Source organism: Myotis myotis, unplaced genomic scaffold (genome assembly GCF_014108235.1).
Source record: "Myotis myotis isolate mMyoMyo1 unplaced genomic scaffold, mMyoMyo1.p scaffold_m19_p_2, whole genome shotgun sequence".
Taxonomy (NCBI): domain Eukaryota; kingdom Metazoa; phylum Chordata; class Mammalia; order Chiroptera; family Vespertilionidae; genus Myotis; species Myotis myotis.
The window spans coordinates 192831538-192859099 of NW_023416324.1; the positions used below are offsets into that span (position 1 = coordinate 192831538).

A 27562-nucleotide genomic window follows, 5' to 3' on the forward strand; every position below is an offset into this window, starting at 1 on the left:
TATAACATGGATGAGTCTTGAGGACATTTTGCTAAGTGAAATAAGCTAGTCATGAAAAGATAAATATTGAGTGATTACACTTGCATGGTGCAGGGAGCCATCCATTGTCAATGCTATCATGAGAGTGCATCAAGGAACTTGGAAGGCTGATGAACTTTGAGCTTTGGCAGGGCCAAAGCTATGCAATGATTGTTCCATGTTGAGATAGCAATGGCTCGAACCAATTTCCTGACCTGATAGCCTCAAAGTAAATCTTTACTGATCTTTACTGACCTTTGAGACACTCTGTCTGCTTCCTGTTTGCCATGCTTACTGAGGGCAAGATGTGTATCTAAAACTAAATAAAAGCAGACGGGACCCAGTTTCAGTGTGCCTCTCCAAGAGGGAGGTTACCATCTGGCCCCCCATGCCTTATAAATTCATATTTCTGTCTAGTGTTTTCATTTGTGCGCGGCCCCTTCGCCGGATCCTGAACCCTAAGCCGTGCTGGATGCGGCACATGGTATCTAAAGTAGTCATGCATAGAGACAGAATGACTCCTAGTTACCAGAAGATAGGGGTAAGCAGAAATGGAAATTGTTGTTTCATACCTATAGACTTTAAGTTTTCCAAGATTAAAACATTCTGGAGATGATGCATAACAATGTGCATACAGGAGTTCACCACCCTTATCTATGGGAAATACATTCCAAGACCCTCAGTGGATTCCTGAAACTGGGGATAGTACTGAACCCTACCAATATATGTTGTTTTTTCCTATGCATACATTCCTATGATAAAGTTTAATTTATAACTTAGGCACTGTAACAGATTAACAACAATAATAAAATAAAACAATTATAACAATATAATGTAGTAAAAGTTATGTGAATATTAGTCTCTCTTAAAATATATTATTGATTATACTTTTCACTTAAAGGAAGCACTTTATGGCATCTCTTTGGCATATCTGAATTTCCAGCATCACTACTCTTGCACTTTGGGGCCATTATTAAGTAATGAACACGAGCACTGTCATACTGTGACAGTTGATCTGATAACCAAGAGGGCTAGTAAGAGATTAATGGGTGCAGAGTGTATATATCCTGGACCCGCTGGACAAAGGGATGATTCACATCCTGGAGGGTCAGAGCTGGATGGCAAGAGATCTCATCACACGACTCAGAACAGCACACAATTTAAAACTCATGAATTAATTCTAGAATTTTCCACTTACTATTTCAGACCATAGTTGATGGTGGATAATAGAAACCACAGAAATCAAAACTGCGGATAAGAGGGGACTACTGTATACTTAACACTACTCCACTCTATACTTAAAAAATGGTTACGCTGGTAAAGTTTGTTAAATGATTTTTACCACAATTTTAAAAATTTTTAGAAAAATATTTTAGAAAGTATTTAGATTAAACGCTCATTCTAGAAGAAATGGAAAAGACTCTTCATAGTGCTAATCTTCCCTAATTCTACGATAAGGCTAATCTGGCAAACATTTATGGGGTACCCACTCTGCATAAGGCATTAAGGTAGTACAGTACATCTGAAAGTAGACATACAATAACTAAACAGGAAAAACAGACATAATGCTAACCTAACCATTTATAGCCATAACTTCTCCCCAATTTCAGGAAGGTAAAAATGTTTTGTAACTCAGATTCAATATTGCCCAGGGGAAACTTAATCTAATGCTTGAGGAAATATCATGTTTTTATCCTGGGATACCTCACTTTTCTCTGAAATGGTGATTAGTATTAACTGCATGGTTTAAAAAACAACTCACAAGCAAGTTCTGTTTCCCACAGTTGGAAGAGCTGAGAAGAAGGTAGCTAATGGTGTTATGAATTGAGTTACTTTGGTTTTCAACATGATTCATAAAGTTCCCCAAAGGAGAAAATGTCCATTGTGTACCTGAGCATTTTACAAATTTCTCATGTTGGACATTTTCTAAAATGCCATTCCTTGCCCTAGCTGGTTTAGCTCAGTGGATAGAGTGTCGGCCTGAGGATTGAAGGGTCCTGGGTTTGATTCCGGTTAAGGGCACATGCCTGGGTTATGGGCAGGAGGCAGCTAATCAATGATTCTCTCTCCTCATTGATGTTTCTATCTCTCTCTTCCTTTCTGAAATCAATAAAAATATATTTTAAAAAATAAATTAAATGCCATTCCTTTAACTCAATAATTAAGGTAGAGGAAACAAATATATCCTGATGACATTTGGTAAAATAAGATAGAGTTGATGATTTCTGTTCCTTTCTAAGGTACTTTCACAGTATCAGTATGTTGTTTTCTGCTCTATTGTGCAACTTATCTGATGTTTCCATTCTTTGAGTACAAACCAAGAATGTCTGAGTGCCAAATCTCAAGTCTAAGAATCCCTGTTTCCACCCCCAGGCAGATGAAATTGTTCATTTACATTTCCCCACTCTTTGATACTCACTAAATACTATGTATCATTTTACTTTGCATGATGCTTTTGGAAGGCAAGCTCTAGACTGAATTTTCTTCTATTGAGCTCCAGGACATGTTCTTTTGTACTTAACATTTGAAAATTGAGGCATGTCTAATGTCCAATAATCCATAACACCCCTGAGGAAATAACTGAACCACCTTTTGAAGGGCAGATGGAGCTAAATCTGAGAATGTTGCCCAGCTTCTTCTGAGGAGCCAGCCTCAATTCTCAAAATTCCTGCCTTACAACCAGAAATAGTTACCTGTCAAACTGATGAAAACCACTTGCCTAGGTTTTAATTCTGTTGTTAACTCTATTCCCTTCTCTGAGAGATTTCTCATTTCTCTTCCCCACAGCTATCTGTGTTTTATCCTTATTTCAAGGTTCCTCTCAATTTCCAACTTTTCCATGAATTCTTGCTTGGTCATGTCAGCTTTAAGTTAATCGTTCCCTCCTTATGGTCTGTGACAAGGCAATCAAATCTATATATTTAATTTGCATTTTCCTTGTTCATTATTTAAAGGGCTCTGAGTGGACGATACAATGCACAAGCCATGAGAGTTGACAAAAACAAAACCAAAGCGTAAATACAATGAATAGTGTAAATAAATTACTTTATCTCCTCAATTTGATTTTATTCACACGTACTTGAAACATGTATTACAGATCATCTAATGTGTCAGAAGCAGAGAGGTAATAGTACCTCTGAAACAACCCTCATCTGAATGTCTTGCCAACCCAGGCCTGCAAAAGGCAGTGTGGCACGGAGAAGAGGAGGACTTTGAAGTCAGGCAGACATGGAAAGTAACTTCACGCTAGCTCCGCCACTTAGACGTTGTGTAACCCTGGGCACACAGAAGCCTGAGCTTCAGTTTCCCCAACTATAAAATGGGGATAAACAACAGCTGCCTCAAAGGACCCTGAGGATTCAGTGAGCGAATCAATGAAAGCGTCCCACATGCCGTAGGCGCCTGACAGCCAGAATGAGCAGAGCTCTCTGGTATCCAACAGATATAAGTGATAACAAATGCAGTCATGCAACTTAGCGTTTTCTTCCCATTTGTTAAGCATCACTATTTCTAGAATTATTATAAGGCATTATTTTTATATTGCAAGCCATCTGGATCAGTGGAGGCACACCGTGGGGACCTAACAGAGGCAAGAAACTCAAGGAAGTTGAACTCTGGTTAGAGAAGAAAAGTACCTTAAAAATGAACACTAACACAACATGTTCAATGGCCTGTCACAGACCATAAGTTCAAAGGCGGAAATGACTATTTTAAGCTGGAAATTGAAGGGAGCCATGAAATAAAGAATGAGAAATCTCTCATAGAATGAAATGGTTAACAAAATAGCAGCAGTGGGCATGTGCGTCCATCAGGCATTCGGGGAATGGTGAAGAGACCAATTTTGCTATAGTGCAGAGTTTTGTAGGGGAGTGACAGAAGATAAGGTTGAATAAGGTAAAGCAGTCAGGGATGCCATCAGGACAACTCAAAAGCCAAATTTCAGAGAAATAAATCATGGTTGATAGAAATCATAGACTTTTTCAAAAGAAACCATGTATCCACCCAGAGAGTTTCTTAGAAGACTGATCTATCATCAGTGAATGGATTCAATGGAGAGAGACCGGAGACTAAGCGAACAGTTAGGAAGCCACGGTCACAATCCTAGCGGGAAGAAATGAAAGCCTGCAGGAGCATGGTGTTGGTCTAACTATAAAGATGGAGCTAGAGATGAGAGGTATTATACAAAAACCTCACAGACTTAAATGAAGAAGGAAGAAACAAAGATGACATGGTAAGTCCAGCTGGCATGGCTCAGTGGTTGAGTGTAGATTTAGGAACCAGGAGGTCATGGTTCAATTCCCCGTCAGGGCACATGCCCAGGTTGCAGGCTCAATCCCTAGTGGGGGCCATGCAAGAGGCAGCTGATCAATGACTCTCTCTCATCATTGACGTTTCTCTCTCTCTCCCTCTTCCTTCCTCTCTGAAATCAATAATAATAATTTAAAAAGACATGGTAGTTCAGGAATGGGAGACTGAGGCAATGACAGCCCCATGAGAGGAAGAGACACATCTAGAGAAAAAAATTAATCTAGGGACACAGGAAGCAAATTCGGTTTCAGACAGGTAGTTAAGGAAATGATACCCAGAAACAAAATATCAAGTCAGCATGTGGTGATGTGGGCACTAGATGGGAAGAAGAGCCCTTCACTCAGAAAGGATGGCAGAATCCATGGAAGCTGCAAAAATTCTGGCTCAAAGAAACAAAATGAGACCAACTCGCCATGTACAGCCCTCCTTGAAACCCAGGTTCATGAAGGAAGTCAAACCCCCAAAGAAGTCAGAGAAGGAGCAAAAAAATATAAGCGGTACCAAGGAGATGAGTCTAAAGAAGACAGAGGTGGTCAAGAAAGCCAAATCCTAAAGAAACATCTAAGAAGATGAGGCTGAAAACAAGCCAGCACATGTGGAAGTTATGAGACCCTGAAAACCTTCCAAAAACCATGTTTAAAAAGGTGGCAGGTGGCAAGAGGAAATGAGTAAGTAGGATGAAAGCAGAAGCAGTGTCTATAGTCTATGCTTTCAAAGGCACTTTTCTAAGAGAAATATCATTCAGATTTTTACTCTGGAATACAAGAATATGTGGTTTTAGGAAAATGAAAGAATCTGATAATACAAACCATCGTTAGTAGTCACAGGCCCTAGTCTTCTCTCCTGCTCTCCTTGTTTCATCTGATTTCTTGGTTACCTTGTGCAATCTGTCCACACCTCTTATTTCTAGGCTATACTTCTGGGCCTCTCTCCTTTCAGTAAGAGGGGGTCATGTCTAATTATGTCTAGCCCTTTCACCTCTGTTGCTCTTTTTTTCACTCACACCACAGAGGCAAGGACAAAAGTCAGATTTTACAAGAAAACAAGATTTAATAACCATTCCTCCTTCATGTTTATAAAGAAGTACCTAAAAAGATACTCAACATCATTAGTCTTTAGGAAAATGCAAACTAAACCCACATTGAGAAACCACTTCTAGAACAGCTCAAGGATGGAAAGACCAGCAAGGATGGAAAGCCACTGGAATTCTCATATACCACTGACAGAAATGTAAAATAGCACAACCCCTTTATAGAATACTTAGTTTAGTAGTTTTTTTAAAAAAAAAAAACAAACAAAAAACAAAAAACAACTAACATACACCTACCATAGTATCCAGCCAATCTACTCCTGGGGTATTTTATTTCTCCCAGGAGAAATAAAAGCCACACAAAGACATGTACATGAATGTTCACAGGCAAAAAGTGGAAGAAATTCAAATGTCCAACAACATGTGAATGGATGTTCAAACTGTGGTATATCCACATAATAGAATACTAAGCAATAAAAACAAACAAAATATTGATGGATGTAGCAGCATAGATGAATTTCAAAATGATTATGTGCAGGGGGAGGCAGAAAAATAGGGAGCACATACTGTAACTTTCCATTTATATAAAATTTTACAAAATGAAAACTAAATCTATAGTGAGAGAAAGCAGATTAGTGGTTGCCTAGAGATGGAGGGATTGAAGAGGAGCAGAAGAGAGGCATAACAAAGGGGCATGAAGAAACTTCGGAAGGTGATGGATATGTTTGCTATCTTGATGATGGTGATGATGGTTTCACAGGTATATACAAAACTTATCAAACTATATATTAAATGTATGTAGTATATTGTGTGCCAATCATGTCCCAATAAAACTGTTTTTAAAAAGAAGAGTTAGGTCAATTGGAAAAATCTGAAGATGGAAGGCGTACCAAGAAACATTGCATCAATGTTAAAATTTCTTAAGTGAAGAAAATAGAATGTCCTAATAACCATAACATAAAGTCACCATGAAGGTATCACTCTGGTAAAGTGGGAACATCAGCTGGGCACTCCCCCTATTATTCTATTTTTGAGAAAAAAAAAATTAGCTGTCCTTTCATCAAAGAATTCCCACTTAAGCAATATTTCCAAAGTAAATGCTTACCTGAACTCTTTCATGTCTAAAACTGTACAATACAAAATCCTTTGGGGATAAACAACTTCCACCTCTGTGTGGCTCTGTGGACCAGAGCAGGGTCTGTGGCTGGGATAGGCAGGTGCGCAGAGATGTGCAGAGCTGCTCTGGACACTATCAGGATCCCAGTTCCTTGCCCGTGTGATTTCTTCATCGGCAGCCACTTGGATCTCGTAGGTATTAAAAATAAAAGCTTCCTTCCAAGAATTCTTTGCTGCTCAAAGAGTCTCATTCTCAGACAAACCCAGGAGCAGACACTTACCAAAACAGTTTTAGGCCTGAAGGTACCATATCAGATGCTCAGGAGAGATGCCAGCAAAGGAGAGGTCAGAGTCCCCGACTAGTCTCTCCTCTGAAATCAAAGGATAATAAAATCCCGCAGGGTCTCAAGCCATATAGGTCAGAAAGAAACAGCAAGTGTAAACCTTTTCTATGTGTTTATGAGTATAAATTACCAGGCTAAGTGCCCACCTCTCTATATTCCCATCTGCTGCCAAAGATATGGCTGGCACTTAGATCAAAAATAAAGTATTCAATATGGCATTATAATTATCTTTCTAAAATTGACTTTAAAAATAATAAGGATATATTCATCTTACTCCTAACTCCAAAAAGCCACATGTTTACTCTGCTTCATATCATTAAAATTTTAAGAAATGACATTTTCTCAAAATGATCACACTAGGATATATATAATATGTTCTCTTTAAAATGAAAAAGTTTCTGTCACCACCTGAAAAATCAAAATATTCTTCACTTTCTTACTCTATTATCTTATAGAAGGTACAGTGAAATGGTATTATTCACAAATTTACACAAACTCAAGATACTCTATGTCAGCCGTGGGCAAACTACGGCCCGCGGGCCGGATCCGGCCCGTTTGAAATGAATAAAACTATTGAAAAAAAAGACCGTACCCTTTGATGTAATGATGTTTACTTTGAATTTATATTAGTTCACACAAACACTCCATCCATGCTTTTGTTCCGGCCCTCCGGTCCAGTTTAAGAACCCATTGTGGCCCTCTAGTCAAAAAGTTTGCCCACCCCTGCTCTATGTCATTTAAAACACTATTAAACTCTATTTTATATGCATACTAGAAGCCTGGTGCACGAAATTCGTGCACGGGGGGCGGGGGGGGGGCAGTCCCTCAGCTGGCCTGCACACTCTTGCAATCCAAGATCCCTCAGGGGATGTCCAACTGCTGGTTTAGGCCTGATCCCTGTGGGATAGGGCCTAAACTGGCAGTCGGACATCCCTCTTATAATCTGGGACCGCTGGCTCCTAAGCACTCGCCTGCCTGCCTGCCTGATCACCCCTAACCACTCTGCCTGCCTGCCTGCCTGATCACTCCTAACCACTCACCTGCCTGCCTGATCACCCCTAACTGCTCGCCTGCCTGCCTGATCTCTCCTAACCACTCTACCTGCCTGATCACCCCTAACCACCTCTACCTTGGTCCCCGCCACCGCAACTTCATGCAGAAGGTCATCCGGAATGATGTCTGGAAGGTTGTTCAGCTGTCTGGTCTGATTAGCATATTATGCTTTTATTATAATAGATACTTTATTCTATACTATACATTACTTTGGATATTATACGTTTATAACTACATAGTATATAGTCTACAGAATGAGAGGTACAAAATCACTGTGTTTTTATGGACAATTTGAAAGATCTTTCAGAGGAAATTTTGTCTATGCATAATTTTGTCTTTGTACACTAAACTTCACTCAGTATGAGACTCTTCCTTAAGCAGCTACAGTTTCCTTACAAGACAGGTAGTGAAAATTAGAGCAGAGGTTTTTTACAAAGGAATCCAAGATAAAACAAGCACAACCTTCATCAAAACCAGCTAAAGTGCCAGAGCAAGATAGCAACAGACTTCCAGCTCCAGGGGGACAGTTTCCTGTGTGTCTGTCTCTCTCCAGGCCTTCCACAACTGCAGAACAGTATCCTGTACAATTGATATTGTGCCTATGATTTAGACTAATGCTCTCCTAGGACATTTCTGTGAAATGGATGACAATTTCCCTCAAAGACAGCATTTGTGTGATCAGTGCGATCAATGCCCACTGATTTTCAGCATCACATGTACGTTAAGTTCTAATCCATTCTTGTGATCATTCATTCTCTGTTTCTACACTTTGACCATCCTTTCTTTTTTGGCTCCTACTTTACCACTGGTTTTCATCTTTCAATATATTACTAAAGAAATGTTGGCCCTATTATCCAAAAATGGAAGCCATTTCACATTCCTCTCATCTCACACTTTTAAAATAATCTCAAATACAGGAACAGGATAACACCCACTATCGTGACTATTACAAAACATTGTTCTGTTCTAGTTCATATCATGAGGCAAAAATTCAAAAACAAAAAGTATAATTATTTAGAAAGTAGGAAAGACAATTAACATTTTTTGTAGACAATATGATTGCATATCTTGAGAGAAAAAAAAGGAGAGAATGAATCACCAGAAAGGCTATTAAAACTAAGTGGGAAGTTTAGTCAGTAGCACTTGTATAGACTGGCAATAATCAGTCAGGAAAAGATAATTAAAAGATTCCCTCATTGTAACCAATTTGTAGCAGCAGCGGTAGGATGAGTACTTCATCCTCACACACAGAATTTACTCCAAGTGCATTTATTTGGTCTACAGGAAAATCTGAAGGCTTAGCGCCCTCCCATCTCTCTGTATCCTAGACCACTGCCAGGTTGTCCCCCTCCAAAATGTGTACAAAAATCCTGAACCTCCCAGGAATCTCTTCTCTTTGACCTGAAGTGGAGTCAAATATCTTTTTTTAAAAAAAAATTTTATTGATTTCAGTGACCTCCTGGTTCCTAGGTTAACGCTCTACCACTGAGCCACACTGGCTGGGCAAATTCCTTAAAACAAAATAATAGCCCAGCCAGCGTGGCTCAGTGGTTAAGCGTCAACCTAGGCACCAGGATGTCACGGTTTGATTCCCAGTCAGGGCATATGCCTGGGTTGTGGACTGGATCCCTAGTGTGGGGTGTGCAGGAGGCAGCCGATCAATTATTCTCTCCCATCACTGACGTTTCTCTCTTTCTGTCTCTCTCTGTCTCTCTGTCTCTCTGTCTCTCTCTCTCTCTCTCTCTCTCTCTCTCTCTCCCTTCCTCTCTGAAATCAATTAAAATATTTAAAATAATAATGTTAAAAGTTACGATATCTAATATTTAAGAGACAAAAATCCTACTGAATTTTACCAACAAATTCATTGTCTAAAATAGGAAGAGAGTCAAATAGAAATGGCAGCCAACAGAAGAGCCGCTGTGATACTTTCACCTTCATCAGCAGCATTAACCATACTGAACAACACATATTAGAGGAAAAAAGAATCCACTTTGTTGTTTTCTAAACACTCGGGCCCCTCCTTGTTGCTAGTTTACACAGAACAGAGAGAAAATCTGAGTTACAAAACTAACTACTAATCATTTCTTAAGATTTGTGAGGGCCCTAAAATACCAAATTTACACCTCAGCTCCCAGGCAAAGTCATCCTGAAGCCAATTGAAAATAAGATGGTTTACCCTTTTTTAAAGTCTTCTGAGGCTAATTTCCCCCATGTCAGTGTTATATACTTTTATAGCCACACTGTCTGATGAATTTGCTAATGTGCAAACAAGAAATGATCCAGGCCACCATCTCTGAACCCCATTCCCACTTGTGTGGCCCTCCAACCACCATTCCCACTTCCCCTTCTTCCTAGCTAACAAAACCCTAGTTTTGTTCACCTTCCCAGAATTTCAGGACTTCCAGAGGAGGCGGGGCTCCTCCCCAAACCCAAGGTGAACTATGTTGGGTCAGAGTTCACCATGATGATAGTATCCCCATGGCCAAGTCATCGGTTTAGACAAATCTGACCTAGGAGATATGAGCGGTAGTTTCTAGAAAGGTTTTCCTCAGGCTGTAAGAATAGAGTTTCTTTCTCGTATCTCTGGATGTAGTTCTAGAAAAGGCTTGAAGTTACTGAACTGCTGAATTCACCAGTCTTGGAAACAGCTACTTCCATTCCTTTCCTTATGTTGGACAATAAATGTCACTAGTGTTTAAGCTGCTGCCAGTTGAGTTTTCTATCACTTGCAAACAAAAACTTCCAATTAATGCACCATCTAGGTGTCTAGCTAGAATTTACTCCACCAATCTGTAAAACTGGAAGACGTTCCCTTTATTATCAAAATAGCTCTACTTTGGTAGAAAATATCTGTATCTCCTTTTTCTTTGAGATGAGTGTTTCTCTCATAAATTGATGCACTTATTTAAAATGGGAGAAGGGAAGGAGACTTTTAATTACTGTAATTTTACTGATATACGAATGGCAACAACCTAATCCTAATGTATGTCAGTTGAGGGTCAAATTAAGAGAAATAAGCTTAAACCAAAGAGACCTAGTTCCCATATGAAGATGAATTTCCTGAAAGAAAGGATTACAGAGAAAAAAATTCTTTAGAGACAAATGGAATCTCCTTGATGAAAGTCTTTAAAAATAGATTATTCATGTAGCTGTGAAGCCTTAGGCACTATATTTTGGATTATATGACAATTCAAGATTCCTGCCAGGCCTATCTAAAGACAAAATTTATCTTCTTTCTCAACAGAAATTTAGAAAAACATCTAAGTGTTGAAATAAAAGAGAAGTAAAAACTTCTTAATCCCAAACTCTAGGACACCCATATTTATCATATACCTATGTAAACCAGTTGTAGCAAATGCACCTCATTATTCTAGGGAGGAAAAAAGCAAACATGTCTAAAATCCTATGACTCGATTTCCATAAAATCCTGACAATGTCAGTACAGACTTCTTTGGCCAGAAAATGTCCAGTGACTAATTTAACTGAAAGTTAATTTACTTAATTAAAAAGAGAAATGAAGGTACTTATTAGATTTTTTTTAAATAGCATATACTTATTAGAATAGAACCATTTCAACCCTTTAGTGATTCTATAGCTACAAGAATAATTTTTAAGTGGTTTTAGATTAAAATCTTTACTGTCCAAGAGCAGTGCTGTCTTATTAAAGATACAATTTGAAATATTTAAGATTTATTACTACAGGGCATTAAATTCCCACTCACATTTATAATGACCAAAACCTGGAGTATCATCATGGAAAAGCAAATGCAAATAAGTGTTCACTTCTCCAGGGAAGTCATAAGGTTTTCTGACACACTGCGCAATGGATAACTGGTCTTTGGTTTAGCAAGTAAGACACATAGATTATCTGTCAGCTGCTCACACAGGTGCAGAACAAGGAAGGTAACAGTGATGGATGGTATGATAAAAATGTGAGTCTCAGAAAGAAAGCCTAATGCTCTGGAACCGTTCATTTTTGTACAAATTAGAGAAAGGTGCCCTTTCCAAGTGATTATAGCCCCAGAGCTACCTAGCTTGGGGAGCAGACAGTTCTTCTGAACACATTAGAAAATGGTGTCTCTGGTATTGTTGTACATGTCTCTCTTGCACAATTATATGCAGTGGCCCCAAACTTACCTTCAGAGGAACCCCATGCCCCAAGGCAGACAGGAACTCCCTTGTCTTCAAGGAACGGAGGAAAGGAAGTCTCATTCTTTATAGACTCAACTACCACAGCCCTCCCTCATCCTAGGAAAGGTGGGGCAGCTAAGGGTCCATTACACTGGGGCCTATTCTCACTAAATAGTGAAAGGGAAAAGAATTATCCAAAGAAATCAAGTAATTAAACTTATAGATTTGTTTTTCAAATGTAAAATATTTTATCTTCACTCTTTTTTTCTTTAATATATTTTTGTTGGTCTCAGAGAGGAAGGGAGAGGCAGATTCATTGATGGGCTGCCTCCTTCAGGCCCCAAACTGGGGATGAGCCTGCAGTCTGGTGTGTGCCCTGACTGGGAATTGAACCGTGACCTCCTGGTTCACAGGTCGATATTCAACCACTGGGCCACACCGGCTGGGCTATATCTTCACTCTTTAAGTACAGCTTTACATAGCACAGACTTCAAGTTCATTGAAAGGATATCAATTTATCAGTATGCATGGTTTTTCTCTACATGAATAGTTACTTAAAATGCTTTGTACTTTCTAAGGGAGGGCCTATAAGTATAAAAGAAAGCTATAAAAAGTACTATAGTGCTAGTGACTATTTTAAATGATGGCTTTCTTTGTTCATTTAAACTTTGCTTTTGAATATGTATATTAAAAACAGATTATAACTAGCCATCACCAAAGCTTGGGCTTGACTTAAGGTTGACTAAGAGAATAATGTATTAAGTAGCCTTCTGGAATGGAAACACAAGACTAGCATCTGCTCAAACTAAACATACCAACTCCAGTATTATAAACAAATGAGAAAAATACTATTTTGCTGTTTAAAATTAACCATCATTTGGTAGTAAGACATTTGGTCTTCTAAAAACAAAACAGTGCTTCTGGATGAAGAGAAATTATGCAAGGATATGTTCACCCCATACACTTTCCTAGTCAAGCCTTTATTACTTTAAAATAAAACACAAATCTGCCCTAGCCGGTTTGGCTCAGTGGATAGAGCATAGGCCTGTGGACTGAAGGGTCCCAGGTTTGATTCCGGCCAAGAGCACGTGCCTGGGTTGCTGGCTCAATCCCCAGTGTGGGGGGTGCAGGAAGCAACCGATCAATGACTCTCTCTCATCTTTGATGTTTCTATCTGTCTGTCCTTCTTCCTTCCTTCTGAAATCAATAAAAATATTTTTTTAAACACAAATCATTATTGTTTATTGCGAATGGCTATTTTTTGGGGGGGAGGGTGTTTGGGGGGGTTGTTTTGTTTTGTTTTCAGAAAAGGACTGTTTATTCCAATACTGCCGGCAGTATGGGAGAACAGCAAGTCATCCACAAAAATCTGCTCTGCTGGCCCATAAGCCAGCTGCTTATATAGGGTAGGACAAAGATCACACAGGAAATTGGATTATAGGCATGGGGAGGTAGGGATTACAGGCATGGGGAAGTAGGAGGCTAAAGTGGGACTCCATTGTTTGGGCAACCAAGGGTGTTAATCTTTCCATGAGAATGGACCAAATTCCAAGGTTGACTCCCAGGTCCTGAGAGTGTACAACTCCCAGCCAGGTCAGAATGTCCTTCTTTAACCAACACAAGGCAATCGTGGTTAACAGAGCATCATCAATATTTCCCACAACCATAGCCAGTCCCCAATATTCCTTTCTTGCCCCTAACATTTCCCCACTGCTATTTCTATCATCTCCTATCTATGAGATTAGTTTTAGATGAAAAGTCTCATCCTGCTGGACTGCATTTGCTTCTTCCTTGAAAGCAGTTCCCAGGGATGGAGTACACCAAATGTAGGAGCTTGGATATGTCCAGATTTCTTGTTTGATCCCTGTAGGGATGGCAACTGATCGATGTTTCTCTCTCTCCCTCTCTCTTCCCCTCTCTCTCAAATCACTAAAGACATATTTTTTTAAATGCATATAAAAAATATAAGCAAGAGCCGAAACCGGTTTGGCTCAGTGGATAGAGCGTCGGCCTGCGGACTGAAGGGTCCCAGGTTCGATTCCGGTCAAGGGCATGTACCTTGGTTGCGGGCACATCTCCAGTGGGGAGTGTGCAGGAGGCAGCTGGTCGATGTTTCTCTCTCATCGATGTTTCTAACTCTCTATCTCTCTCCTTTCCTCTCTGTAAAAACTCAATAAAATATATTAAAAAATATATATATATAAGCAAGAAATACACCAAAATCTTAATAGTGGATATCACAGGATAATAAGATTTGGATTAATTTTGGGGTTTATACTATCTATCATGTAGTCACATTACTTTTATAATTTTAAAATTTAGTTTAAAATATTTTAACTTGCTCTGGATTTATTTTGATATTCATTAACTACAATTATTAAAATAGTGAAAAAAGTTAAACCACAAAAAATGTTACTTAAGTAGACAAAGATCAAAATAGAAATTAAGAATAAAACAAATGCTTCAAATATTAACACTCAAAATAAAAATATTCCCTTTATTAAAAAACTGAGTTCCTAAAGAATTATCTGCCTCTATTTAAATTGGACAGAGCCTAGGGACCACCTAGCGGACCACTTAGATCTGAGACTGAATGATATACATATTTTTTATTTTAAAGTCAGTGCCAGGGAAATGAAGAGGAATGAAAACATGCTGTTTTTTTAGTCTTGGAAAAGTTAGACTTTGTAACAACACCTAAACTTAACAACTTAAAACAGTAAGAAATGTCTTACTATTTGGATAATTAGATATTATAAACAATGTATATTTTTCTGTTTTAAAATGTGTCCATTTAGATAAGGTATGACAGATATAATGTTTTACAAATTGAACAACCAAATGGTCAACAAACATTTTATGAATCTCGGGAAATGTGTAAATCTAAGGAAAAAGGAAACAAATGTATAGCCAAACTCACTATTGTCCAAATTTCCTCCTCCACCCAACTGCCCTCATTCATTTTGATGGTGCCGCCCTGACAGCAGGCTTACCACATCAGAGCTCTCCAATTCATTCTCTCCCTCTCTCCCAGCAATGGCCCCTACCCATGGGTTTCATCTTCACTGCTTTGGCCCACCCTTACCAATTTACCTGCTCCCCCCACACACACTTTCTATCTTCTTTATTCACATTGATCTTCTCTATAGGTTATAGGAACAGGATTACTGAAGCATGGATCATATGCCATTCCTCTGCTCAAAACTATCCAATGGTTCTCCAACATCTACAGCCCACAGCCCAGGCTCCTCAGCGTGGCTTTCAATATCAGTGCTGACAATAGTTCCAGAGCATCACCTGTGTGTACACTAAACCCAGGCCAGACTCCTCAACTGTGGTCCCAGCACACTGGTGTATCTTGTCATTGTAAACGTCACAATTTGTGACCAATAATGGCTCGAGTACCAAAACTTGTGGATTACTTACTTTTTAAAATAAGCTAAAAAGAATTCAGGTTTATTCCTATAATGTCGTCTCATTTACCTGCATTAGAAATGAGTTGGGACTTTTGTGAGAACACTGGGAACTGCCCATAACTCTGGGTTCCCCATGGAGGTATATTATACATGGAATCTCATCTGTCATGTGAGTCACAGTGGAAAGCTGTTCCAAACTGGGGTACCTCAAGGAATGGCAACATTAGAGGTGCCTTCCATTTGTGAAGGCAGCAAGCAGCCTGTCTCACTTCAAATTATGGCCAACAATTAAATTTTAAAAGCCACCCTTCTACGCATAAAACGCATAAGGAGGGAGACAGAGGCAGCCAAAGACTAGGAGAGGAATCTTTTCAGAATCACTCTATTCCATCAAGATGGAGACAGCTTCTAGTGAGTTGGAGGCCAAGAATTTCATTGTATGGATTTTCCACTATAGTGCTGATACGAAGTTTCTTTTTTAAGTAATAGACTTAACTTAAAAATAGTCAACCTAAAACAATATTAAGTATATCAAAACACAGAAGGTACTCCTCAAATATGGAAAAACATAATGAGTGGGCTCCTAGAATGACAGCAGTTGGGTCATGACATGGGGTTACCTGCCTTTCTTCCAACTGTGCCTGCATTTTACTTCCTCTAGAACAGTGGTTCTCAACCTCCCTAATGCTGCAACCCTTTAATACAATTCCTCATGTTGTGGTGACCCCCAACCATAAAATTATTTTCGTTGCTACTTCATAACTGTAATTTTGCTACTGTTATGAATCGTAATGTAAATATCTGATATGCAGGATGTATTTAGGTGACCCCTGTGAAAGGGTTGTTCGATCCCCAAAGGGGTCGCGACCCACAGGTTGAGAACCGCTGCTCTAGACCAGTGATGGCGAACCTTTTGAGCTCGGCGTGTCAGCATTTTGAAAAACCCTAACTTAACTCTGGTGCCATGTCACATATGGAAATTTTTTGATATTTGCAACCATAGTAAAACAAAGGTTTATATTTTTGATATTTATTTTATATCTTTAAATGCCATTTAACAAAGAAAAATCAACCAAAAAAATGAGTTCGCGTGTCATAGGTTCGCCAACACTGCTCTAGACCATTGTCACATTGCCCTTCCCCCTATAATGTCATCTTTTCATCCTCCCTCTACCCAATCTTTTAAAATGTGTCTCTGTCTATTGAAATGCTAGGATATTGTCAAATGTCAGTTCCTCTTCAAAATTATCCAAGACTGCCCAGCCAGTGTGGTTCAGTGGTTGGGCGTCAACCCATGAACCAGGAAGTCACAGCTTCATTCCCAGTCAAGGCACATACCCAGGTTGCGGGTTCAATCCCCAGTAGGGGGCTTGCAGGAAGCAGCCAATTTTTTTTTTTTTTAATTGCTTAAAGTATTACAAAGGGTATTACATATGTGTCCATTTTATCCCCCCGCCCTAGACAGTCCCCTAGCCTCCCCTATCCCCCAATGTCTTATGTCCACTGGTTATGCTTCTATGCATGCATACAAGTCCTTTAGTTGATCTCTTACCCCCCTACCTCCTGCCCCGCAACCCTCCCCGGCCTTCCTGCTGCAGTTTGACAATCTGTTTGAGGCAGCTCTGCCTCTGTATCTATTATTGTTCAAAAGTTTATAATGGTCTCTATTATCCATGAATGAGTGAGATCATGTGGTATTTTTCCTTCATTGACTGGCTTATTTCACTTAGCATAATGCTCTCCAGTTCCATCCATGCTGTTGCAAATGGTAAGAGTTCCTTCCTTTTTAGAGCAGCATAGTATTCCATCGTGTAGATGTACCACAGTTTTCTAATCCATTCATCTACTGATGGGCACTTAGGCTGTTTCCAGATCTTAGCTATGGTGAATTGTGCTGCTATGAACATAGGGGTGCATATATCCTTTCTGATTGGTGTTTCTGGTTTCTTGGGATATATTCCTAGAAGTGGGATCACAGGGTCAAATGGGAGTTCCATTTTCAGTTTTTTAAGGAAACTCCATACTGTCTTCCATAGTGGAGGAAGCAGCCAATTTTTTAATCACTCTCTCCCCCTCTCCCTTCTGCTCTAAAATCAATAAAAATGTATACTTTTAAAAAATGATCCAAGACTTCCGAAGCTCCCTGAGTCAGGCGATTACCCTCCTGTAGGTGGTCCAGCTGGGTCTGGTAAGCTCTGCTATTTTTAAAAAGCTCACCTTTCCCAGTAGGTAGAATACTCCTGGAGGACAGAGAATGTACTGATTCATCTTTGGGTATCATAGAGAACACAACAGTGTACCATTGTTTTCCACCTATGGCAGAGTATACGGGAAATGTTGGTTTCACTGAACTGAATTTCTAAACAATCTGTTCAGAAGACGCATCAAGGTCAGCAGACAGAATCCTACATTCACCTACACCTACAAAGAGGTTCAGGGTCGGGGGAATGGGTATCAAGAGGGAAGCACCGCTCTTTTTGTCAGAAATGCTAATGTGCCTTTTTTTAATCCTCACCTGAAGTTTTTATTATTATTATTGATCTTAGAGAGAGAGGAAGGGAGAAAGAGAGAGAGAGAGAGAGAGAGACACAGAGGGAGGGAGGGAAAGAGGGAGGGAGGGAGGGAGGGAGGGAGGGAGGGAGGGAGGGAGGGAGGGAGGGAGGGAAGGAGGGAGGGAGGAAGGTCAATGTGAGAAACACATCCTGCCCCGACCTGGTATTGAACCTACAACCTGGGATGTGCTGGGAATCAAAGCTACAACCTGTTGGTGTAAGGACGATGCTCCAACCGACTGAGCCACCCAACCAGGGCTAATGTGCCATTTTAAACCAAAATAATGCGAATGTTCTCTTATATCATAAGGCATTTGTCCACACTAAATCTATAGGCCTCTTGTTTGTCAGTAATATGGGAGCCCAACATTTACCAGCAGCAGCTGTAATGTCTGTAAAGCAGATCATTCATTGTGCAACTCATAATTTATTTATTCAGAATCATATCTTATTTCAGAAAGGATCCAATGAAGCTTACACAAATACATATACCAGAGCAAGATAAAATGACATATGTAAGACGAGAAAGACAGAAACAGGACAAAGGAAAGCCAAATGTAGGAAGATAAGCTGTCCTGGGAGTGAAGTTCACGCACCAAATGAATGTTTCCAGTAAAATTCTGCACATTTGCTAGAGGCAGGCCAGAGGTTTGGTTCTAACACTGCAAGCAGCCAACAAACACAAAACAATCCAATCAGGTATATGATTTGGCATCCTTCGGATAAAAACAAAAAGCTATCAGAGAACTATCTCTCCCTTGGTCCGCATAAAGAGAACATATAACCTAACAAAAGAGTCTCCAACAACATCCTTGCAGCTGATTTGTCAGACAGCTTTGGAAGACCACCCATCATAACAACCCTCACTAGCCAGCACACAAATCAGTATTTGCAAGTGATGGAGAGGAAGGCAATCAAGCCAAGGAGGCCAAGTAGACAGCTCCCTGCAGGTCTAGATTTATCAAAAACAGATTTTATTGTATCTAGACTAACCAAAAATCCAGAGGCTTCATGCATCCACTTACCTTTGAAATTATAAACAAAACTTGATGCACATGTCCCTTTTTCTCTGGGGGATATGTCTGTAGTTTCACAACATCCTCAAAGAGAAGCATGACTCCAGAAAAGTTAAGAACCACTGATCTAAAGAATTAGACTTTTTAGTTCCTTCAGGCAACCCTTTGTAAGCTGTTTCTCTTCTGAGCTCCCGAGAAGTGCTGAGCCCTAAGACTGTAGCCCCTGACAAGCATCTGAAGTACAGTTTCTCTCTGATGAGACTCTAAGCTTAACCACTGGCCAAACTGTTTGTCAAATGTATGATATAATAATATGCGACCTTCAATATAGTAATGCCTATAAGCATATGGAATACATAACAACCTGTTGTTCTAGATAGGTTCTAGCCATGAACACTGACAAAGTTGCTTCAAAGAATTGGTGATATTTCTTCAGATAATATGAAAATAAAACAAAACCCACCTTTGCCTGTGGATAAAAATTATAAGCAAGCACAAAAAATGTTCATAGGTAAACATTATGTTTTAATTTTTAAAATAAACTTCCCACATCACTTGATACAACCTGAGCTATTTTTTAACCTCTTTGTTGTTTTAATCTTTGTTATACAGCAAAATAATCACTGCCATAGCTTTAGACACACATACACATACACACACACACACACACACATATACACACATGTAATCAACCATCTACCCATACTATTGGTGTTTAGAATGTCTCAAGGGCCCAAGGACATCAAGTGAGGAAGCTGGCCTATAGGACCATCAAGACAAGGCTCTTTAAGATTTCATCCATCTAGAAATCGTGGCCATCCAGAGTCTGGTCCTTGACATAACAAAGCCAAAGATATCTTTCTCAAAAATACACAGTTGAATAGACTCGAGAACTAACTCATGCTAACCCAACTCATAAGAGCCTGAAGTACAAATAAGAATACCAATTTATTGCTGCTCTCCCACACTGCTGGCAGTATTGGAATAAATGTTCATATATGATTCAAAAAAAAAAAGAGTACCAATTTATTAATTAATCATAGAGAAGAGTCTTTTTAACCAATCTGAAAATTTATACCTGAAGCCAGGGTATTGCTATCCCAATATTAGGATACTGGGAATCCTGATTTAATAGTCAGTTCACCAGAAGTTAGAATAAAGAGAGATAGAGTTTGAAGGATACCTAATGAATGGTCCATATCCAACATACACACCTTTCTAGTAATCAGCGTTGTAGCTTTCACATGTATAGCCTCTCTCCTTGGATGTTGTTGCCCTAACACTGCAGTCTTTTTTGGTCTCTAAGTTTTCTTCTTCCATATCCTTCTCTCCATTGGTATTCCCCTAGACCAGGGGTGGGTAAACTTTTTGACTCGAGGGCCACAATGGGTTCTTAAACTGGACCGGAGGGCCGGAACAAAAGCATGGATGGAGTGTTTGTGTGAACTAATATAAATTCAAAGTAAACATCATTACATAAAAGGATACGGTCTTTTTTTTTTAGTTTTATTCTGCCCTAGACAGTGTATGATGCAACTTATGAGGGTACAGTCTGCATGCACTATTATTGTTTTTCAAATTAAAAACTCCCAGATAAAGTGCAACTTGCCCAAGGTCACAGCTAGTATAAGGCAGAGCAGAGATTCAAAGCTAGATGTCAAGCCAAAACCCATGCTTTCAACGTTGAAGTAAGGTTGTCTTTCCCAGGCCTCCCACCTCCCAGTCTGATTTAAATGCCCCCCTCAGTGTTTCCATATCACCCCATGTATACCATAGCTGAAATGTTTGGCATACAGGTCTGTCTCTGACACTACACTGAAACTTTTTGAGGATGAGAGTCACGTCTCATTCACCTTTGTATCCCTAGTGCAGTGATGGCGAACCTATGACATGCGTGTCAGAGGTGACACGCGAACTCATTTTTTTGGTTGATTTTTCTTTGTTAAATGGCATTTAAATATATAAAATAAATATCAAAAATATAAGTCTTTGTTTTACTATGGTTGCAAATATCAAAAAATTATGTGACACGACACCAGAGTTAAGTTAGGGTTTTTCAAAATGCTGACACACCGAGCTCAAAAGGTTCGCCATCACTGCCCTAGTGTGTTATCTGCCTTTCCGGGTTAATATGCAAACTAATCTGTCCAGTGGTTTCATATAAAAATCACTACACTTGCCCTAACTGGTTTGGCTCAGTGGATAGAGCGTCGGCCTGCAGACTGAAGAGTCCCGGGTTCGAATCTGGTCAAGGGCATGTACCTTGATTGCGGACACATCCCCAGCAGGGGGCATGCAAGAGGCAGCTGATCAATGTTTCTCTCTCATTGATGTTTCTAACTCTCTATCCTTCTCCCTTCCTCTCTGTGAAAAATCAATAAAATATATTTTTTTTAAAAATCACCAAACTGAAGGCCTTGAACTAGCCATGTAGCCTTAGGAAGGTCACAACTTCAGCCATCAACAAGCATCTCATCTAAAAATGGGATGAAATGAACACACAATGTGGCGTAGGTCCTTTCTGGATCTAAAAAGCACTACCATTTATAGACGGGCCCTGGTGGTTTTTTTACAGCCTATCTTATTAGTGTGAATTATTGGAAATAAAATTAGCCTCCTCGGTTACCTTCTGTAGCACTCTACAGACAGCATATATAGAAGTAACAGAGAGCTCAGAAAAAGCTTTCTCTTCTCTGAAAAAAGATAACTATCATTTCTACCAAAATCAAACAGTAGCACCCTCCTCTGGTGAATGTTAAAGGAGCTAAACAACACAAAAGGTAAGAAGCAGATGGTGGGATTTTCTTTGAAAGAAAGAAAAAGCAAGAGAGAAATTACCTAAAAATGTGACAATACTGATTATGTTACAAAGAGCAGGCTTTTTAATGTAAGGCAAAATAAAAAGCATTTCATAATTTTGCTAATGATACTCACTTTTCCTCTATTATTTAAAAATTTAATGAAAAGCCCTGTACATGTAAAATAGTTCTGGTTAAATAAAAGCACTTATCTAGTCCCTTCTCTGGGTGACACATTTACCAGAAGACAGTACTGAAAATTTCTCAACCAATTTGGGTCTGCAGTTTTCATGTTTTAAAATATCAATTTAGCCCTAACCGGTTTGAAAAGAAAATGTAAAATAGCATTCACTTACACATGCAGAATAAAACATGCCAACAGAGCACACCAGACCAGCCAAAGCCAAAGTTTCACAACATTAGCATTACATACAGACCTCTAAATTAAAAATAAAGCGGTGCTTTCTAAGACCAGGAACAGATTATATCATCTGCCAACAACTTAATTATAAAAATGTTTAAGAAATATAAGCTTTATTAAAAGACTTATCATAGTCTAGAACACAAAATGAAAATATAAACATTCTGACTCAAGGCAAGAAAACGTCGTATCAGTTATCATATTGGCAACCATGTCATTCAGATATGCTTTTACCACCCAAGTACACAGCATCTCTTCCAATTAACTTCACATCTTTCCCCCACCCTGTGACCCAGAGGAAAGGAACCCACACTACACAGGAGGCTCAAATTTACCACCAATGAGAAACCTTCATTTTGAAAGGCAGAACATAGAAAGGGCTAGGGTGAATGGGAAAGAACAAAAACTGATTTCAGCTCTACCAAATAAATTTCCCAACTAAGTTTGCCATTCCTGGCAAACCTGCTTCTACAAGGCAGGTAAGCTACAGTATCATGGACAGATTAGCAGAGTGGGAGGTGAAGTGACTTTATATCAGAGATAGAATGCAGATAAGATCACTAATTGGAAGCTTTCTCAATATTCACCCAAAACAAATGCCAAAGGACAAGCAAAGATTGAAAGAGAGTGACATCGCCTACAGCCCACCCGCAGATCAGAAGGGCTAAGAAGAGAGTTGGGGCAAAGTTGGATGGGAGCATGGGGTGTGAGGAGAGGGGGGAAATGATGAAGAAGGGGTGGGAAGAAGGTAGGGAGGACATAAGGGAGAAAGTATGCTGCCAAGAGAGAGAGAGAGAGAGAGAGAGAGAGAGAGAGAGAGAGAGAGAGAGAGAGAGAGAGCAACAATGAAACTGTTATAAACTGCCAAATTGAAAGAAATGGGGCGGCTGGCCCGGTGCTCTTTGGAGTCACATTTGCCACTCATTTCTACTGGGCCCATGCCCGAGGACCAGAGCCAATCCTCCCCGGACCTCCAGGAAATCTGAGCCCCAGCGCGCAATCAGGGTGCCGCAGAAAAGAGGGCGAGGGACCTCAACCGGCCTTCTAACCTCATCACATGAACCCCCAGATAAAGGCTTTGAGAAGCTGGGAGCCGTCCGCGCCCCACTTCGACCAGGGCGCAGGGGTGAGACCTGGCATCGCCACCTCCGCAAAGGCCAGGGGCATCTCCGGTCCCCGGCTGCAGAACCAGCTAGACACAGGCGGCCAGCAAGGCGCTGCTGTCAACTAGCCCGACTGCATTTGCAAAGTTAATGGAGTTGGCAAGAAGCGCGGGGATGTCCCTAGGGTCCCTCCTCAAGGCGAAGGCGATGGGAAGGAGTCACAGCTTCTTCCTTCATCCTCACTGAGCCCTCACTGACTCGGCTCTGCATTTTGTGTCTCGTTTCCCTAATGAGGATCAAAGAGATTTTCTTCCTTCTTTGTGCCTTCCTCGGTCTCCAACCCTAGAACAGAGGCGCTGAGACAGACCTCAGGCCAAAGTTCACTGTAGAAAACGATTAACTCTCCCCGCAAAACTAGCACAGTCATTTGCTGGGGGCTGGCCTTGAGAAACATCATAAATGATGAGGTACCATATAAGCTAAGGATGACCCTCCCTCTCCCAAAATGGACCCTCAGTCCCAAGAAGTCTGAGTCCAAACCTGTTTTTGGCAACTTGGAACTAGTGGCTTGATCCAACCTGGTACCGGGTCATCACCACACCCCTCGCACCCAAGTCCTCTCCCTTCCTCGCCCCCCACCCCAGCACACCACGTCCTGTCATTTGCACACACACACACACACACACACACACACGCACGCACATACAGCCCCAGAAAACTCCTACCTCGCCCCCGTGGCCATCGAAGATCCCGAAGATGGACGGGTGCGTCTTGTTGGCTAGGTCCGTCAGAACTTCGAATCGGTCCTCCATGTGGTCTCTCCGGCCCTGGATGGAATACACCGCCACGTTGTGGCTCTTGAACTCCCAGGTCTTGGAAAACTCGGCCTCCAAGACGTCGAGCCCCCCGAGCCGATCGTTCTGCATGATCTCTGCGACCTTGCCCTTCACCATCTTCACGGCGTCCCGGCTGGACTTGACGATGGTCTTCACCTCGTCCGTGTGGAAGAAGTAACTCCACAGCGCCAAGCTGATGCACAGCAGGAAGAGCGTCTCGGGTCTCAGCAAGAAGTAGCGCATGATGCGACCCAGCAGAGACAGCAAAGTCATTGTATCCTCTATCATTTATTATCGCTAGAGCCCGAACCGCCGGCAGCGACGCGCGCCCCGAAGGCTTGCGGGTCCCGGAGCACTGCGGGGATGGTCCGCCGGGCGGGAGGCGGAGCAGCAGCCGATGGCGGGGGAAGGAGGACCGCGGAGCCAGGCAGGAGGCACCCTACTCCGACCGGGTACGGCCAACAGCGGCAGTTTCCCTTTTGTCTCCCGGCCTCGGCGACCCGGCGGCCCGCGCCCAGCGCACGGACGCCAGTGCTCGCCGGCCGCGCCGCCACCCCTCCCTGCGCGCCTTTGTGAGGCGGCGGCGGCCGAGACGGCGGCGGCGGCGGCAGCAGCAGCAGCAGCAGCTGGTGCCCGAGCTGGGCGCAAGGAATCAAGTTAAAGTTGCGCCGGGCAGGTCTGCCTCGGTAAGCGGGAGAGTTCGGGGGCGCAGGCGCCCGCGCGGCCCCTCCTCGGATGCACCCTCTCCGCTCCGGGGTGCGATCAGCAGGTGAGGAGGCGCGGGGAGCGAGAGCCCGGCGGGCGAGGGATGCAGGTCCCCTCTAGGGCCGGCGCTGCAGGGGAGCACAGAGCCGGCCGAGTGCTCCGAACCTTCAGACACCCCGGGGGGCCCAAGAGAATAAAAGTTTTGCGGGAGCCTGAGCAGAGGTGGGGGTACGCGGAGCCCAGCGACGCAGCTCAAACGGCGCGGAGACGCAGGCGGCCGGCCGGCTCTGCCTGCCTCTCCCAGCACCTCCCAGCTCGGCTCCGCTCGGCTCCGCTCGCGCGCCCCCTCCCGACCTCCCGCCTCCCGCTCGCCCCGCCCCGCCCCTCTCCGCACGCGCGCGCCCCGCCCCGCCCCTGGAGCGGGGACTCCGGGCCGCGAGGTGCTCGGGCCGAGCTGTCAAAGGCTGAGGAAGCTCGGCGGCGGCTGGCGCGCTTGCAGCCCCGTGCGGTCCAGGCGAATCTAGGGGGAGCAAAGGGGTGCGCCCGCCGCCTAGCTCAGTGTACGGCCGTTCTTCCCTTCCGCGCGGGCTCCCAGGACAATGTAATCCTGGGCCTGATGGTCTGAACGTGGGTATCTCGGGAGCCCCTGCAGCCTGCTGGAAAGCGGAGAGCCGCACGTGAGCGTCCCCCCCTCCGGCAGGCGGCACAATAGTGCGGTCCCCGCCTCGCCGGGCGTAAGGCAAGCGAAAAGGGACGCACTTCTCCGGGCTCGCAAAGCGAAGCGGAGAGGATCGGACCTTGGGATTCGGTGACAGAGGCTTTCCAGGATCCCCGAGAGGCAAAGAGCGATCCGTGAGCTTTAAAGGAGAAAGAGCCCCCCGAGAACAGTAGGATGTGAAGAGTCGGAGCCCCAAGGAAATGCACTCTGATGACAACCTCGGGAGAGGCGAAGATGCGCCGGCCGCTCGTCCCTAGAACGGAGACTTAGCCGCGAAGACCCTCCTTAATCACAACCCTTCCCGGAGAGACACCGCGGTCCCGCGACCCTGCCGCGGGGCGAGGGCTCTGACCGCCGTTTGGGTTTGGAGGCCCCTGTGAAGCTCCTGCCACCTCCGCTGTCTCCGCAGAAGGTGAAGTGGGGGCGGGAGTCCTTCAACGAGCAGAAGTGAAAGACCGCGGAGAGGAGGACGGGCTTCCAGACGCCGTCGGGATCACTTGTTGAAATACGGGCAGGTGTCAGTGGCCTTGAAGATGTGGGGGAAAGAAGAGAACTATGTACAAACCCGCTTAGAATACGGAGAAGGGTGAGCGTGAAGGGAAAATAGTCCCTCTCGCTACCCCTGTCCAGGAAGAGGAGTGCTGATCTGCAGTTCCATCGCCCGGCTGGACGGTGGAGGCCGCCCAAGCACTCCTGCCTTGGTATGAGCCCCACTGCGTTTAAAAAAGAAGAAGGAATAAAATACTGGAAGGAAATACACCAAAATGTTCGTGGTGGTTAACTGCAGTGTTTTTTTTATTATTATTATTTTCTGCTTTGGACTTTTGTCTGTGTTCTACAACTTTTTCAAAGTTTTTACGAAAGACATAGATTGCCATCATAACCAGAAAAAAATGAAAAACGTTGACATTTAAACGGCATGTACAATATGATCTCAATTACATACACATGCATAGGAAAAAAAAACAGGATGGAAATATGGAAAACTGTTAACAGTGTGTTATTTCTGACAACTGCGACATGGTCACCTGTTCTGCTTTGTACTTTCCGGTATTTTGCACCTGGTAAATAGAGAAACAGCTTAGAAATAAATTAGGTCATTCTCTCCCAAATTCATAAGTTATAAGGTTCAAAAATGAAATATTGGGTTCAAAAGCCTTTGGGAACTATAAAGCAAAGGTAATGCACTAATGTTATTATGAAGATGAGTTTCCAGTATTTCTTACTGTAAGTTAGCAAATGGCTTTCGTACAGCCTCTCTGTACATGGTGTCTACGGCAAGAGCAATATACCAGATCAAGATACCAGAACTGCAAGTCAAACTAGGCCCTGGAATAGAATAATTCCAAACCTACAGGCCCATCCAGCCTGTCCATAGCATTACTTTTTTGATGATAACAGCAGATAGTAATGAGAGGCATGATTTCTGTTTCCACAATACCTAAATAAAGAAGAGAAAAGACCACACAAAAATTTTAGTAATATTTGTTTTTTTGCTAAATGGTTAATCATGAGCATGACTATTGAACTATAAATAGGAAAAGGAGGGCTTGACTTCCCCCCAAAAATCTAAATATTCTAAGGAGTCTGTGGATATAGTCTTTGATATTTACATCTGTTTCTTCATGTGAAAATAAGTAGAATGATTTTTCAAGCAGACCCTATCAGCATTTTCTTATTTCTATTAAGAAATACATGTCATCTACATAGTAATTTATAGATACCTAAAAAACTTTTTGATATAGTTTACTGTGAATTTTAATATATTTGAGAAATAAAAAAGACCTTCCTCTAGTGACAAACACTTGCATATTCCTTGAGATTATAAAGGTTTTTCATATATGTTTCCATTCTCATAACAAGCCTGTGAGGAGACCAGAGGAGCTATTATCTCTGTTTATAAATATGAGGGTAGTAGGGCACAAAGATGTTAAATGAATATCACAGTTCAGCAGATAAGAAGTTGGGAATTCAAGCTCAGTTCTGACCACCAATTC

At 41.9% G+C, this 27562-nt stretch overlaps 1 protein-coding gene across 2 annotated transcripts in view; it reads right to left on the reverse strand.

Moving 5' to 3' along the window:
* PPM1L (protein phosphatase, Mg2+/Mn2+ dependent 1L) overlaps window positions 1-25211 on the reverse strand; it is a 259043-nt gene extending 233832 nt beyond the window's left edge. The window contains exon 1 of one of the 2 annotated variants that reach the window (XM_036350562.1): window positions 24032-25211. In XM_036350562.1, coding sequence (XP_036206455.1) covers window positions 24032-24430 — 399 coding nt within the window. In that variant the 5' untranslated portion in view covers window positions 24431-25211. The remainder of the gene's footprint in view (window positions 1-24031) is intronic. The other variant, XM_036350563.1, reaches the window with a different exon arrangement.
* Between the last annotated feature and the right edge of the window lie 2351 nt (window positions 25212-27562).